Below are 16,520 nucleotides of genomic sequence, written 5' to 3' on the forward strand. Positions count from 1 at the left end.
CCTCCCACTGGTGCTGGTCCTGTCCCTATTCTTTTGTCTCTGTTTCTTCTTTTTTCTTTTGCCCTACCCAGGTATGTGGGGAGTTTCTTGCCTTTTGGGAGGTCTGAGGTCTTCTGCCAGCGGTCAGTAGGTGTTCTGTAGGAGTTGTTCCACATGTAGATGTATTTTTGATGTATTTGTGGGGAGTAAGGTGATCTCCACGTCTTACTCCTCTGCCATCTTGAGGGTCTTCAATGAACTCTTTATACCACTAGATTTAAGAATAAAATATTATAGATAAGATACACTTGAAGCTTCCTGGTTCTCTCTCCTTAATACCATTCATTCCCTTTTCTCCCTCCTCAGAGGTAACCATTATTTTGGGTTTATAATTCCATTCTCTGGTTTTATATTTAGTATATATGTACTTACAAAAATATGCAGTATCATTTTGTGTATTTTGAGAGTAAGTGACTAAACTGTTATATCTAATAAGAAATCCTAAAATTCAGCAGCTTAAATTATATAGAAGTTTATTTCTTTTCTATGATAGCCCTGGTTGGAGAGTGCATCTGTTCTATGTAGTCATTCAGGGACCTGTTTTCTTCCTAACTAGCTCTCTCTAGTTGTTGCTAATCTGGCAGGAGCTGGGGAGAGAACGAGTATAAGCTAGGATTTTCAAGGTCTAATTTGCAGTCATCACTTTTGCGAACATTCTATTGGCAAGAGTTTAGTCACATGGCCACACCCAGCTGCAAGAAAGCCTGGATAATTCAGTACCCAGCTGAGAGACCTCAGCTCAGGTGCAACTCTTGTTATTGTGGAAGGAAGGGGATTTTAGTGGACAACTAGAAGTCTTTGAAACTTCTTTTAAAACTTTATAAAAATGGCATAAAACAGTAATGTATCCTTCTCTCTTTCTTTTTTCACAAAATGTTATGATTTTTGAGGTTTATTAGACAGATAGATGTATTCTAGTTTATTCTTTTAAATTGTTTGTGGTATTGCATTTAATAAAAAACACTGTTTATCCATTCTCCAATTTGACATTTAGATTGTTTACAGTTTTCAGAATTACAATCAAGGTGGTAACGGATATTCTTGTATGTGTCCTTGTTTACATGCACAAGATGTTCTTTAGAGAAGTGCTTCCCTACCTTTTTCACACTTTGCCCACATAGAAAATGATATTTGTATGGCACACTGGTACTGTTGGATGAGGCTTCCTGAGGTACTGCCTATCTTCTCTGAAGATTGAGAGTTAAGAGCTCTGCCTTGGTAAATAGCTGGGAAACTCTACTTTAGGTTTTGTTTGGTGGGATATACCCATTTTCAGTATAAATAGTTATAAATGCTGCATTCTTTATCAGAGTGGTTATAGTAATTTACACTCTCCTCAGCAACGTTTGGTGAGAATTTAGAGAAACAATAATCAGTATTGTCACATGTAAAAATTTTTGCCACTTAGTTGGGTATGAAGCGGTTTAATTTGTATTTTTTTTTTATAAATTTATTTATTTATTTATTTATTTATTTATTTATGGCTGTGTTGGGTCTTCATTGCTGAGCACGGGCTTTCTCTAGTTGTGGTGAGTGGAGGCTTCTCATTGTCGTGGCTTCTCTTGTTGCGGAGCACGGGCCCTAGGCACGCAGGCTTCAGTAGTTGTGGCATGTGGGCTCAGTAGTTGTGGCTTGCGGGCTCTAGAGCTCAGGCTCAGTAGTTGTGGCGCACGGGCTTAGTTGCTCCGTGGCATGTGGGATCTTCCCGGACCAGGGATCGAACCTGTGTCCCTTGCATTGGCAGGCAGATTCTTAACCGCTGCGCCACCAGGGAAGCCCTAATTTGTATTTTGATTTGCATTTTTTTGATTACTAATGACGCTGAACATTGTTTAGTAAAGTTATTGGCTATTCTCGTTTTCTCTTCTATTGAATTGCCTGTAGAATTGTGTTCTTTGTCCTTTTCTAAATAATTTGAGCTCTTTTATATAGTTCTGATACCAATCATTTATTAATTTTATCTGATATAGATATTTTCTCTCACACTGTGACTTGTTTTTTCACAAATGATATCCTTATTTAAAAACAACTTTATTAAAGTATGATTTACATAAAATAAACTGTATTTATTTAAAGTATGCAGTTCATGTCAAATGTTTTTTCATAACCTCTTGCAGTTCATCCCTCTTTTCACCCTGGCGGCACACAGCCACTGATTTGTTTTCTGTCACTATAGATTAGTTTGGGTTTTCTAATGGAAATGGATTTCTAATGGGTTTCTCTAATCTTTTGAGATTCATTTGTGTTGTGTATATTAGTAGTTCGTTACTCTTTATTGCTGAATAGTATTCCATTGTATGGATGCATATTTTGTTTATGCATTCTGTCTTATTGGTATGTCCGTTTATTTGCCAGTACTACACAGTTTTTTTTTTTTTGAAAGAGAGGAAGCAAGCTCTCTTGTGTCTCTCTTTTTTTTTTTTAAATAAATTTATTTATTTTATTTTTGGCTGCATTGGGTCTTCGTTGCTGCGTGCGGGCTTTCTCTAGTTGCGGTGAGCGGGGTCTACTCTTCGTTGCGGTGTGCGGGCTTCTCATTGCAGTGGCTTCTCTTGTTGCGGAGCACAGGCTCTAGGTGCACAGGCTTCAGTAGTTGTGGCTTGCGGGTTCTAGAGCGCAGGCTCAGTAGTTGTGGCGCACGGGCTTAGTTGCTCCGCGGCGTGTGGGATCGTCCCGGACCAGGGCTCGAACCCATGTCCCCTGCATTGGCAGGCAGATTCTTAACCACTGCGCCACCAGGGAAGCCCAGTACTACACAGTTTTGATTACTGTAGCTTTATAGTAAGACTTACAGTCAGGTATTGTAAGTCTCCAACTTTGTTCTTTTTAAAATACTCCTTGGGTATTCTAGGTTGTTTCCTTTCCATATATAAAAATGAGGATAGCTACCTCAGGGTCGTTAAGAGGGTTAAATGAGGCAATCCTTACAAGTGCTTACTACCATGCTTGTCATTCAGTAAGGGTTCAGTATATAGTTGTTATCATTAAAAACATTTTATTAAGTATTTACTATGTGCTAGGCACTAGGTCAGGTGCATTCACACCTGTCTATGTCTATGTTTATGTATAGATACACACATATACTTTATCTCCTTCCAGTTTCTTTTGCTTTCTTCACTTGTAAACAGAGAGGGAGTGGTCTGTGCAAATGTAGGACTTGAGACCAAGTATATCTTTATACAAAGGGTTGAAAATGACCATCTCCTTGTGTTTTGTGGTGGCCTGAGAGAAACAGGGAAGATGGCAAGAATAGTTCTGGTACCATATATTCCTGGCATGTTTGAGATCCTGAGGGATGGAAAGCCTACACAATTAATAATAATCTTATTTTATGATTCTCTTTTTATTACTTGTCATTGCATCAACTGAACTAATTCCAATATAACATTCTCATACTTGCGTTAATACTGAAACCTGAAATGTGTGACTGATTAAGGCAGGGAAAAGGAATGAATTCCTTTGTTTCCTGAAATGCTGAATTTTTTATTCATAGCTTTAGCATTTCCAGGTCATGTGGCTGCCTTTAAGGGTGATTTGGAAATGCTTAAGAAATTAATAGAAGATGGAGTAATCAATATTAATGAACGTGATAATAATGGATCAACTCTTATGCATAAAGGTAAGTTATGATTCCTGCTTCATCTTCAGTTCTGACACAATTGCTGTTGAGTTATTTAGCTTTTATTTTTTATTTATTTATTTTTTAAAAAATTTATTATTTATTTTTGGCTGTGTTGGGTTTTTGCTGCTGCGCGCTGGCTTTTTCTAGTTGAGGCGAGCAGGGGCTACTCTTTGTTGAGGTGTGCGGGCTTCTCATTGCAGTGGCTTCTCTTGTTGCGGAGCACGGGCTCTAAGCACACGGGCTTCAGTAGTTGTGGCACATGGGCTCAGTAGTTGTGGCTTATGGGCTCTAGAGTGCAGGCTCAGTAATTGTGGCACATGGGCTTAGTTGCTCCATGGCATGTGGGAGCTTCCCGGACCAGGGCTCGGACCTGTGTCCCCTGCATTGGCAGGCGGATTCTTAACCACTGCGCCACCAGGGAAGTGCCCCCTCAGGTTTCTTGACTGAGGTTACACAGCTAGTAAGAGCAAAGCTGAGATTTCATTCATTTTTTCCATTCATTTATTCCATTCATTTATTCATCAACTCTATAGACATTTATTGAGTGTCTATATATGCCAGCCACTTGCTAAGTTCTGTCCTATCCTCCAGTCTGTTGTTTAGTGCACCTAAACTCAGATCTTTTTAGACTGAGTTTCCCCCCAACAGTTTCCCTGCATTTTGAGATGGACCTAGAAGGAGGGGAGAAATTAGATGATCATATGATTGAGTGGTGGGCACTAGGTGAGAAGACACATAAGCAGAGTTGTGGAGGTGAAAATTAATATTGAGTGCATGTGTTTTAAGGAAAGGTGGTGAACAGTTTAGGTAATCAGTGAGAGGCCCTGAACATTTTGAGTTATGAGGGTCAGAGGAATAAGCTATTTATACAAGATGGCAAAAGATTTTCAAAGTCTTTCACATTCACACAGATTGCACTTACATTTGGCCTGATACAAGATTGGTCAGGAGCTATGAATACAGTAGATGAGCACTGGATAAGGATTAGAAAAAAACCTAGATTATAGTTTCAAATCCATTACTTACTGGCTGTGTGATGTTAAATAGCCTCTTTGAGCTTCAATGTCTATATCTGTATGCAAAGCTCTCTGCATAGGGGCTGAGTACAGCAGATACTTGATTAAATATTTGTCTAATGAATGAATAAATGAAATAGAGAAAATAACATCTGGCCAACCTACTTCTGTTGGTTATTGTCAGGATTAGTATTTACAAAAGTACTCTGCAGTGGTACTGTCCAAAATTTTAGAAAATTGTTCTAATAACAATAACTTTTTTGTGTGTACATTTTGTTTTGTTTTTACAGCTGCTGGGCAAGGCCACATAGAGTGTTTGCAGTGGCTAATTAAAATGGGAGCAGACAGTAATATTACCAACAAAGCAAGGGAGAATCCCAGTGATGTGGCTAAGAGGTATCCCTATCTGCTTTGCTTCTTTCTTTTGTTTTTAAAGTTTTGCATTTACTCTCCTATACTCAGAAATCTCTGAAGATTTCTGGATTATAGGACTCAGTCAAATGCTGACGGAATGATAATTTTCAAGCTGAATTGACATTTGACAGCATATCAGCTCTTCTCTCTAAAGCAGTGATTCTCAGCTGGGAGGTAGTAGTCCCCCTTCTCGGGGGGTGTGCATTTGGAAATGTGGGGAGGGGGTTGTCACAGTGATGGAGACCATCACTAATGTTTCATGAGGTCAGGTCCAGGAATGTCAGACATTCTACAGTGCTCAGAACAGTAGTGTACAACAAAGAATTGTCCCACCCAAATGCTGGTACCCGTTGAGAAATGCTGTGTGATAAAAAGGAGTAATCAAAAGGAGTCACATGGATTTTGAAACAAATTTTAATATTTATATTTGAATTAAATGTAACACCTATTATTGAACACCTCCAACTCATTCAGGTCAGGCCCTCACGGAATATTTAGTTCATCCATCTGTTCATTTGGTTGTTTTTTCATTTAACTTCCTGTATACTTACCATGCTCCAAGTGCTGTGGTTAGCATTAAGATTACCAAGATGAAAAAAAATAGTCCTTACCCTCAAGAAACTTACAGTCTTATGGAGAGACAAATGTGCAAACATAACTTTTATTGATTATAATCAGTATGTCGTATTACATGTCATGTATAAGGTGCAGTAAGAGCGCAGAAGAAAAAGTGCCCAAGTATTCCTATTCTAAAGTTGTGGGGGAGAAATGTTAATACAGATGATGGTAAGAGTTATGAAGGCAACTGTGGGGGACAGAATTTATATAGAAGTCTGGGAAAACTTTTTTTGGAGAAAGCAACATTTATGCTGACAGTTGAAGGAGGAAGAGTTGTAAGATAACACCTTGTGTGTCTGAGGAACGCATGTGGTTCAGAACTGCTTGAATCTAAAGTAGGAGTGTGGGCTAAAAGTTGCACATGAGGCTTGATGGGATGCAAGGGCCCAATTATTCATTAAATTGCCATGCAATTTTTGTTTGTGAGTTCATGTTCCTTAAAATTTTGTCTGTGGGATCTTTTTGAAACCATGGAATATGGTTTTGTTTTACCACATAGTAGCATCATTATCAACTCAGGCCCACTATTTTTTATTTTTTAAAATAGCTTTATCAAGGTATAATTGGCATATAGTAAAGTACACATATTTGTACAGCAGAAACTGATGAATTCTGATATATGTATATACCTGTGAAATCATCACCACAATCAAGATAGTGAACATATCCATCAGCTCCTAAAATCTCCTTGTGCACCTTTGTAATCTCTCTCCCTCCTACTGCTTTCCACTGCCCCATCCCCAAGCAGACACTAATTTGCTTTCTGTCGCTATAGATTAGTTTGCATTTGCTAGAATTTTATATAAATGGAATCATACAGTATGTACTCTTATATATCTGGCTTTTTTCACTCAGCATAATTATTTTGAAAATCATTCATGTGTATTAGTGGTTCATCTCTTATTGCTGAGTAGTATTCCATTGACTGTGGAATTCCATACTATTCCATAGTTTGCTTATCCCCTAACCTGTTGAAGGATATCTTGTTTGTATCTACTTTTTGATGATTATGAATAAAGCTGCTATAAACATTCACATACAGATTTTTGTGTGAACATAAGTTTTCAGTTCACTTGAGTAATACTTAGTAGGATTGCTGAGTCAGATGCTAAGGGTGTGTTTATCTTTATAAGAAACTGCCACAGTGCCTTCCAAAGTGACCACACCAATTTGCATTCCATCAGCAGTGGATGAGTGTTTCTGTTGCTTCTTATCTTGCCAGCATTTGATATTGTCAGATTTTTTTATTTTCATAATTCCAGTAGGTGTGTAGTGGTGTCTCATTGTGTTTTTTGTTTTTTCCTAATGGAAAATGATTTGGGGCATCTTTTCATATACATATTTGCCATTTGTATGTTTTCCTTTGGTGAAGTGACTGTTCAGATCTTTTAGCCACTTTTAAAACTTGGGTGGTTTTCTTATTGTTGAGTTTTTAGAGCTCTTTCTATATTCTGGATACTAGTTCTTTCTTAGATTTTTGTTTTGTGAAGATTTTCTCCCAGTTGTGGTTTGTTTTTTCATTCTCTTAACAATGAAGAGCAAAAATTTTTTATCAATTTGCTCTTTTATGGGTTATGCTTTTGGTATCATATCTAAGAAATCTTTGATTTACACCAAGTCACAAAGATTTTCTTTTATGTTTTCTTTTAGACATTGTTATAGGTACAGTTTTAGGTTTTACATTAAGGTCTGTGATCCATTTTGAGTTAATTTTTGTATGTGGTATGAGGTATATGTATCCAAGTTCTTTTTTTTGCATATGGATATCTAATTGTTCTAGCACCATTTGTTGAAAAAGCTGTCCTTTTTCTTCTATTGCCTTTGTGTCTTTGTCCAAGTCAGGCGTCCATGTATGCGTGGGCTTATTTCTGTAGTCTGTATTTTATCCATTGATCTATTTGTCTCTCTTTGTATCAGTATCACATGGGTGATTTAGTACTGTATCTGAAGATATTCATAATTTCTGGCCCACATTTCTTTGTCATTCATGCACCAAAGTGCTAGTGTGAGTGTAGTGTTATAGAAATAACCTTGAATCTGGCATAAAACAAGTACTCAGTAAATGATAGCTGTGAAGTGACAATCTAGTAATAGAGATAATGAATTCTATTAACCTTACAACTTCCTGTGTTTATTACTATATTGTTAATGATTTGCAGTACCTGGTGAAAGGTAAAGATATATGTGTGCATGTGCACGTGGTTATGGAAGTGTGTGAACAAAATAAAATTTGAGGTTTTTATGTTTAGCGAGTAATTCTCCATGTCCTAAGAGAAAGCATTGAACATTTTAATTAGCAAAACTGTGGGAAAAATATACAGATTACATACAATCACAACAACAACTTGAAAACCAAGGGTATATTATTAGAAGCTTCATAGAGATGTGGGAAGGATCAAAGAAAATAAGAAATGTGGATATAAAAGTCATTATTTTTCCATTAAATTTAAAAGCCATGCTGGGTGCTTTGAGGGTTGAGGAAGGATGAAGATTAAGGGGGCTAGAGCTATAGTTTTCCCTAAAACGAACCAGAACTAATTCTATGATCTAAATTAGGCCATCAGGAAAGGGTAGTAAATACAGGTAAATCAAGTAGGGTGGTTCTGGGGTTTCTACTCAGTTGAGCAGCTCCGTTTGGGGGCACACCAAATATTCTTTTGATATTGGGTCACTTCTTTCAGTTGGATTTTTGCCACTAAAAAATGGAATCTGGGAATTCCCAGGTGGTCCAGTAGTTAGGACTCCTCGCTTTCACTGCCGAGGGCCCGGGTTCAATCCCTGGTCGGGCAACTAAGATCCCATAAGCCCCGCGGCGTGGCCAAAAAAAAAAATTCTGGGATCAGTCTTTAATATGACTGCTTGTCCTTAGTTTCCACTAACTGTTTGAATTCCCCACATTGCTGGATATGCATCAAATTGTCACTGACCTTCAGATACAGTTTTCGTTCTTCACTGGTGCGTGAGTTGGTGGGATAATGTAGAGTGTAATTTCCTAAATTAAATGCAAACTGCTATTTCAATTTGAAAAAGATTGTGGATCTTGTAATTACTAATTCTTTTCTACAGGTTTGCCCATTTAGCAGCAGTAAAGCTATTGGAAGGACTACAGAAATATGATATAGATGATGAGAGTGAAATTGATGAAAATGATATTAAGTTTTTCATAAGACATGGTGTTGAGGGAAGCACTGATGCCAAGGATGATATAGGTCTCAGTGAGTCGGATAAAACAGATGCCAGAGGTAAGTGTGCCAACTCTTCCATGATTTTTCCTTTAAAAAATACCACAGATTTGGGAATTATTTTAAAGACAACTACCATCTACAAAGTAAAATACTTTGATATTTTTTGGGGAACCAGAACTAGTACAGATTTTTGTACTAGGGGTTGTTGAACATATAAAGAATGTGAGACATGATCTTTGTCCCTCAAAGAGGAAAGGGGTATTTTCCTGCCATATAACCCGATTTCACTTCTCATGATATTTGTCAGAGAGCCATGGTTCATATGAATGGATGAGAAGAACTGTTTCAATGGCACTCTTTCATAGGAGAAAGGTGAGAAGGATCTTTCTGAACGGAGGCTAACCAAAGCAAAGGCAGCTGTAGTAAAGTGAGCAGAGCTTGGGCACTGGATTCAGACATCAGAGCTTCACCTCTTTGTAGCTGAACTCTTTCTAGTTACTCTCTGAACCTCGGTTTCCTCATCTGTAAAAATGAGAATATTAACGTAATGTCATCCCACAGACTGCACTAGAGAATGGGAAGTGCCTAGAGGCTTAGTAAATGTCAATTCCCTTCCTTGTGATCTCTGGAAAGTATCTTCAGTTATTCTGGCAGGAAAAACTAGTTGTACCAAAACTGTATTCTCTGAGAAAAACTTCTAATTCATGTCTAAATTAAAAAAAAAATTTTTTTTAAGAGCTCCCAGAACATCGTCAGGCAGAACCTCACTCTCCATGTGATGGTAGAAACCTCTTTCCTGGTGAATGCAACCTAAAAGATGCTAATATTAGGGGCTCCCAACAAGCAGCCCACCTGGATCACCCCACAGTGAGGCTCAGAGTCAATGATCCCTTCAGAATTTCCTGACAGCTTTATTTTAAATAGCTTCACTGAGATATAATTCACATACCATTCAATTTACCCATTTAAGGTGTACAATTTAATGGTTTTTAGTATATTCAGATTTGTGCAACCATTATTACAATAATATTTGTAACATTTCCATCACCCCCCAAAAGAAACCTCATACCCATTAGTAGTCAATCCCCCTAACCTCTACCTTCTTCCTTCCCCTCAAACCACCCCCCAGTTAGGCAACTGCTAATCTACTGTCTGTCTCTATAGGTTTGCCTATTTGGGGCATTTCATATGAATGGGATGATACCATATATGGTCTTTTGTGACGGGCTTCTTTCACTTAGCACAATGTCTTCAAGGTTTATGCACATTGTAACGTGGATCATTACTTCATACTTTATTCCTTTTTATTGCCAAATAATATTTTTGTATGGATATACCACATTTTATTTTATTTTATTTTATTTATTTTTAAAAATTAATTAATTAATTTTTGGCTGTGTTGGGTCTTCGTTTTCTGTGCGAGGGCTTTCTCTAGTTGCGGCAAGTGGGGGCCACTCTTCATCGCGGTGCGCGGGCCTCACTGTCACAGCCTCTCTTGTTGCGGAGCACAGGCTCCAGACGCGCAGGCTCAGTAGTTGTGGCTCACGGGCCTAGTTGCTCCGCGGCATGTGGTATCTTCCCAGACCAGGACTCGAACCCGTGTCCCCTGCATTGGCAGGCAGATTCTCAACCACTGCGCCAACAGGGAAGCCCACCACATTTTATTTTATTTTTAATTTTAATTATTTATTTATTTATTTATTCCTAAATTTATTTGGCTGCACTGGGTCTTAGTTGCGGCATGCAGGGTCTTAGTTGCGGCATGCAGGATCTTTGTTGCAGCATGCGAGCTCTTAGTTGCAGCATGTGGGATCTAGTTCCCTGACCAGAGATCACACCCGGCCCCCCTGCATTGGGAATGTGGAGTCTTAGCCACTGGACCACCAGGGAAGTCCCTATACCACATTTCATATATCTGTTCATCAGTTGTTGGACATTTGAGTTGTTTCCACATTTTGGCTATTAAGAATAATGCTGCTGGGACTTCCCTGGTGGTTCAGTGGGTAAGACTCCACGCTCCCAGTGCAGGGGGCCCGGGTTTGATCCCTGTTTGGGGAACTAGATCCTGCATGCCGCAACTAAGAAGTCCGCATGTTGCAACTAAAGATCCCGCATGCCGCAACGAAGAGTGCCACAACTAAGACCTGGCACAGCCTAAATAAATTAAAAAAAAAAAAAAAAAAAAAAGAATAATGTTGCCATGAACATTTGTATACGTGCTTTTTTTTTTTTAATTAATTTATTTATGGCTGTGTTGGGTCTTCGTTTCTGTGCGAGGGCCTTCTCTAGTTGTGGCAAGTGGGGGCCACTCTTCATCGCGGTGCACGGGCCTCTCACTATTGCGGCCTCTCTTGTTGCGGAGCACAGGCTCCAGACGCGCAGGCTCAGTAATTGTGGCTCACGGGCCCAGTTGCTCTGTGGCATGTGGGATCTTCCCAGACCAGGGCTCGAACCTGTGTCCCCTGCGTTGGCAGGCAGATTCTCAACCACTGCGCCACCAGGGAAGCCCTGTATATGTGCTTTTTTGAAAATGGAAATGTATTTTCATTTCTCTTGGATATACACCTAGCAGTTGGAATTGCTGCATTGTCTGGTAAAAATATGTCTAACATTTTGAGGAACTTTCAAACTGTTATGCAAAGTAGCTGCACCATTTTATATTCCCACCAACAATGCCTGAGGGTTCCAGTTTCTCCCCATCCTTGCCAATACTCGTTATTGTTTGTCTTGTTGATAACTAAAACTGTTTTAGTGAGTGTGTAGTGGTATCTCAGTGTAGATTTGATTGGTGTTTCCCTAATGAATAATGATGTTGAGTATCTTTTCATGTGCCTATTGATCATTTGTATAGCTTTTGGAGAAATGTCTATTCAAATCCTTTTCCTATTTTTCAACTGAGTTGTTTATCTTTTTACTGTTGAGTTGTAAGAGTACTTGCAGATATAAGTCCCTTATATCTGCAAGTATAAGTATTTGCAGATACTTTCTCCTATTCTGTGGGTTGTCTTTTAACTTTCTTAATGATGTCCTTGCCAGTGCAAGTTTTTAATTTTGATGAAATCCATTTTATCTATTTTAAATTTATTTATTTATTTATTTATTTTTGGCTGTGTTGGGTCTTCGTTTCCGCGCGAGGGCTTTCCCCAGCTGCGGCAAGCGGGGGCCACTCTTCATCGCTATGCGCGGGCCTCTCACCATCGTGGCCTCTCTTGTTGCGGATCACGGGCTCAGCAGTTGTGGCTCATGGGCCCAGTTGCTCCGCGGCATGTGGGATCCTCCCAGACCAGGGCTCGAACCCGTGTCCCCTGCATTGGCAGGCGGACTCCCAACCACTGCGCCACCAGGGAAGCCCCCATTTTATCTATTTTAAAATTTTGTTTGTGCTTAAATTTCTTTTTTGTTGATTGTACTGAGAATTAGCAAGGACTTACTAGAACTGCAGAAGATGAACAGTTGATTTGTAGAATTTCAGTGTCTTCTGAAATTAGTTGAGTAGGAGATTTTTGTGAAGTGATCATTGTCAGTGAATCACAAAAATTTTAAAAGATGTTTCAGGAAAGACCAAGAACGAGGCTGGAACAGTTTCCTTCTGTGGTGTGTTTGACACAGATGCACTCTTACACCCTTGCCATATAGTGAGGCTCTGGCTGGTGCCCAGCTGGGGTGGTTGCAGCTAGTGAAGGTACTATATATGAAGTCATGTGCTATTTTCTTGTCCGTATTTAATTTTATTCCAGGGCAAAATCCAAAGGACTGGCCAGTCTCTTCTTGGAACACTGGGTTTTGCCAGAGTGCCTACAGGGAACTGATTGGATTTCTTGTCATCGCAGACTTCTTGGAACTGAGCCTCAATTCAGAGCATTCTTTAGTGAATTAGGTTTAGGGTCATGGCATCATAGAACCCCATTTGAGGTTTGACTCCTGGCTCAACATTCCTGTCACATGTCATCCAGCATCCAATCACCTTCAGTGACAAGGCCCCCACTATCGCCCATGTGGCCCATTTCTACCTTTTGACAGGGGTAAATGTATAAGGCACTTATCGTAGTGTCCTTCCCATCACAGGCACTCCACAAATACATGATAGCTCTTAACTGGTTTTTTTTTTTTTTTAACATCTTTATTGGAGTATAATTGCTTTACAATGGTGTGTTAGTTTCTGCTTTATAAGGAAGTGAATCAGTTCTATATATACATATGTTCCCATATCTCTTCCATATTGCGTCTCCCTCCCTCCCACCCTCTTAACTGTTTTTGTTGAAAAGTTTCGCCTTTGTTAAGATCTTTCTTCCTGGAACTAATCCCAATTAATCCTAGCTCTTACCTCCGATGATCCCACAGAACAGCTCTTTCAAAACATAGCCTTCAAATATTAAAGAATTAAATAAACCATCACAATTCTTTCCATTCTATGTAACATTAAAAAAAAAAATCCCCTCTACTTGTTTGCTATTAGTTATGGTGGATCCCAAACCTGTCTGCCCGTGAGAATTGTCTGAGGAGCTTTTACTAACTACTGATACCTGAATTTGTAGGACTGCTATGGGGCTCAAACATATACATTTTTAAAAAGTACCCCAGTTGATTCTGATGTATGTAGTTTGGAACCTGCAGCTCTAACCTATTGAGAGATAAATCAGAGTGGTGAGTGTCAGGGAGAAGAGGCTGTGATTTGCTAACCTGGTTGTAAAGCAGAGTTTCTCAGCTTCTGTGTTATTGACATTTTGGGCCAGATACTTATTTGTTGAGGGGGGCCCACCTGTGCATTTTAAGATATTTAGTAGCATCCTGAGCCTCTACATGCCAATAGTCTGTTTCCCTCCATCCCCCGAGGTTTAACAAGTAAAAGGTCTCCAGATATTGCCAAGTGTTCCTTGGAGGAGAAAATCACCCCAGGTTGAGAACTTGTACCACAAAGGATAGAAAAAATCATGGTTTTGATAGCTGGAGAATAGCTCAAGGTAGCTCTCAACACACTTCCTTCTCAATATCCTCTTGCCTAGATCTTACAAGTGACTAATCATAAAATTTGGGGGCTGGATTAGTTCTGATTTATCATAAATAAATCAAGCATATTTTAGTTTTTCTAATTTTCCGACATAAATAGATTGTGCCTGGTCCTGTAATATACAACTAGTCCTAAAACACTGCTAGCCAGCCTCCCTCCCCTCCCCTCCCCTCCCCTCCCCTCCCCTCCCCTCCCCTCCCCTCCCCTCCCCTCCCCTGGTATTAACAGTCATAACATGATACATCCTCTGACAGCAGGGACAGAATCCTCCATTTAGATGTCTCACTGCTTGTTCACCCTAATTCTCTGCTACTGATACGTATCCTTCTATGTAGACACCACCCTCCCTCCATCTCCTTCCCCGAACCACACAGACACTGACCGTGCAGACACTGGCTTTAGAGGAAGAGTATGCTCCAGGACCAGCATCCTGTGAGCACATGAGCTGTTACCTGTCTAAACTAGCTTCCTGTTCAACTCTGTCTTGCAGTGAGAGCTTATAAGAAAATTGTAGAATTGAGACACCTCCTGGAAATTGCTGAGAGCAACTATAAACACTTGGGAGGCATGACAGAAGAAGATGTAAAGCAGAAGAAAGAACAGCTTGAGTCTGAAAAGTAATGTCCTCAAAACTTTGATGGTTTGTTTTTACTTACCTTTCTAAATGCCACGTGAGGGTTTGTTGATCAACAACTTATTTTTTCATCCCCACCAAAGGGTGTGAGTTTCCAACCTGTTTTCCTCCTAAGCCCCCAGATGGAGAAGGTGTTAAGATTTTTTAAAAATTGTGGTAAGGGACTTTCCTGGTGGCACAGTGGTTAAGAATCCACCTGCTAGTGCAGGGGACACGGGTTCGAGCCCTGGGACGGGAAGATCCCACATGCCGCGGAGCAACTAAGCCTGTGCGCCACAACTGCTGAAGCCCGCGCGCCTAGAGCCTGTGCTCTGCAACAAGGGAAGCCACCGCAGTGAGAAGCCTGTGCACTGCAACAAGAGTAGCCCCCGCTCGCCGCAACTAGAGAAAGCCCGCGCACAGCAACAGACCCAACACAGGTCTTAGTTGTGGTGCAAAAAAATTGTGCACCAATTTTTTTAAAAAATTAAAAAAAATTTTTTAAAAATTAAAAAAAATTGTGGTAAAATATACATAGCATAAAATATATCTTAACCACTTTTAAGGCAGAATTCAGTAGTGTTAAGTACATTCCACATTTTTGTACAGCCATCCTCCAGAACTTTTTGTCTCACAAAACTAAAACGCTAAGAAGGGTTCCTGTTTTTTGTTTTCGTTTTTTTGAGACCACAGCTACTTTGAGCTTTTCAACCAACACAGTCTCTAGCCATCCCTATCGAATTGGACTGCTTGCTCACAAGTCACCAACCTAGTCCTATGTTCACGGACAGTGGCACCCCTCAGAACGCTTGCATATTCCCTCACCTTTCACTTCCTGCACCTGAAATTGGCTCTCGGTACATATGGTACCTCTCTAGTTAATTAATGGCTGCTGGGATAGAGGATGCCAAGTGTTTATTTCCTCCCACTGCCTCTTTGCTTGTCTCTCTGCTTTCCACAGTGGCCAGGGAACACAGGGAGACAGGAGGGGAGACTTCCAGTTTAGTCAGAACACGGGTCTGTAAAGAGCAGTGCACGTGGATTCCCCGCTTCCCTTGCCCTCTCCTTTGGTTGGGCCTCTTTCCCTCATACTCTTAGAACCTCCTGTTTCTCTTGCATTCACCCTCTGCTGAATTTAATCTCAGTAAGAGGTCTGGTATTCAGAGTAACATCTAAATCTTTGATAAGATGGGTACTTGGGAGTTTGAACAGAAGACAAAATCTTAAGCCAAAATACTCTGTCTCTTAATGGGATTTTAGGCACTAGGAAGTTGTGGTAGACCAAAAAGAAATTTTCTTTTTTTTAATCAGGGGCCTTCTTGGTATCTCATAAATCACATCACATAAGTAGCTGTCCACTGCCTCTCTCTACACATATATGTATGTAGGTATGTATATTTTGGCTGCATCGCACAGCATGCGGGATCTTAGTTCCTTGACCAGGGATTGAACCCGTGCCCCCTGCAATGGAAGCGTGGAGTCCTAACCACTGGACCGCCGGGGAATTCCTGACTGCCTCTGTATTGATTAAAGTGTTTGAGATGTGGAATATTTTTAGTATTGGCCTCTGCCTAAGAACCTAGCCGAAAGTTCTTAGCTCCCTTGTAGTCTAGAAAAGTACTTCACAGTAGAGCAATTATTTCCTAGATAATGAGCTTTAATTTTGTTCCCTTTACTTCTCTTCCAAGGCTTATTACTGTACTACTGCTAGGGGTGCTTGCAGTACTTCTGAGCACTACTGTATGGTAGGCGCTGTATAAGCCTCTTGTGTGTATTGTTTCCTGCAGTCTTCACAGCTCCATTAGCTATTATCTCACTACGCGGATTAGGAAACCAAGACTGAACTTACAAGTTAAGTAACTCGCATGAAGTCACGAAGGGAGGACTAAGGGTGGGGGGTGGAGCCAGGATTTGTGTCTGAGTCTGTATGACTCCAAACGTATTATCCAAGGTCATTACAATTTTAATAATAGTCTTTAATGGAACTTTTAATTCTAATGTTCAC

The 16,520-nt window shown here is 40.0% G+C and overlaps 1 protein-coding gene across 7 annotated transcripts in view; it reads left to right on the plus strand.

The window, feature by feature from the left end:
- Positions 1-16,520, plus strand: part of ANKRD42 (ankyrin repeat domain 42) — a 116,263-nt gene that overhangs the window by 29,417 nt on the left and 70,326 nt on the right. For 6 of the 7 annotated variants that reach the window (XM_082343322.1, XM_082343324.1, XM_082343321.1 and 3 more), the window contains exons 7-10: positions 3,533-3,658; positions 4,968-5,073; positions 8,776-8,951; positions 14,393-14,519. In XM_082343322.1, coding sequence (XP_082199448.1) covers positions 3,533-3,658; positions 4,968-5,073; positions 8,776-8,951; positions 14,393-14,519 — 535 coding nt within the window. The remainder of the gene's footprint in view (positions 1-3,532; positions 3,659-4,967; positions 5,074-8,775; positions 8,952-14,392; positions 14,520-16,520) is intronic. The other variant, XR_014231771.1, reaches the window with a different exon arrangement.

This window comes from Balaenoptera borealis (assembly GCF_965194805.1).
Source record: "Balaenoptera borealis genome assembly, chromosome: 11".
In the NCBI taxonomy this organism is placed as follows: domain Eukaryota; kingdom Metazoa; phylum Chordata; class Mammalia; order Artiodactyla; family Balaenopteridae; genus Balaenoptera; species Balaenoptera borealis.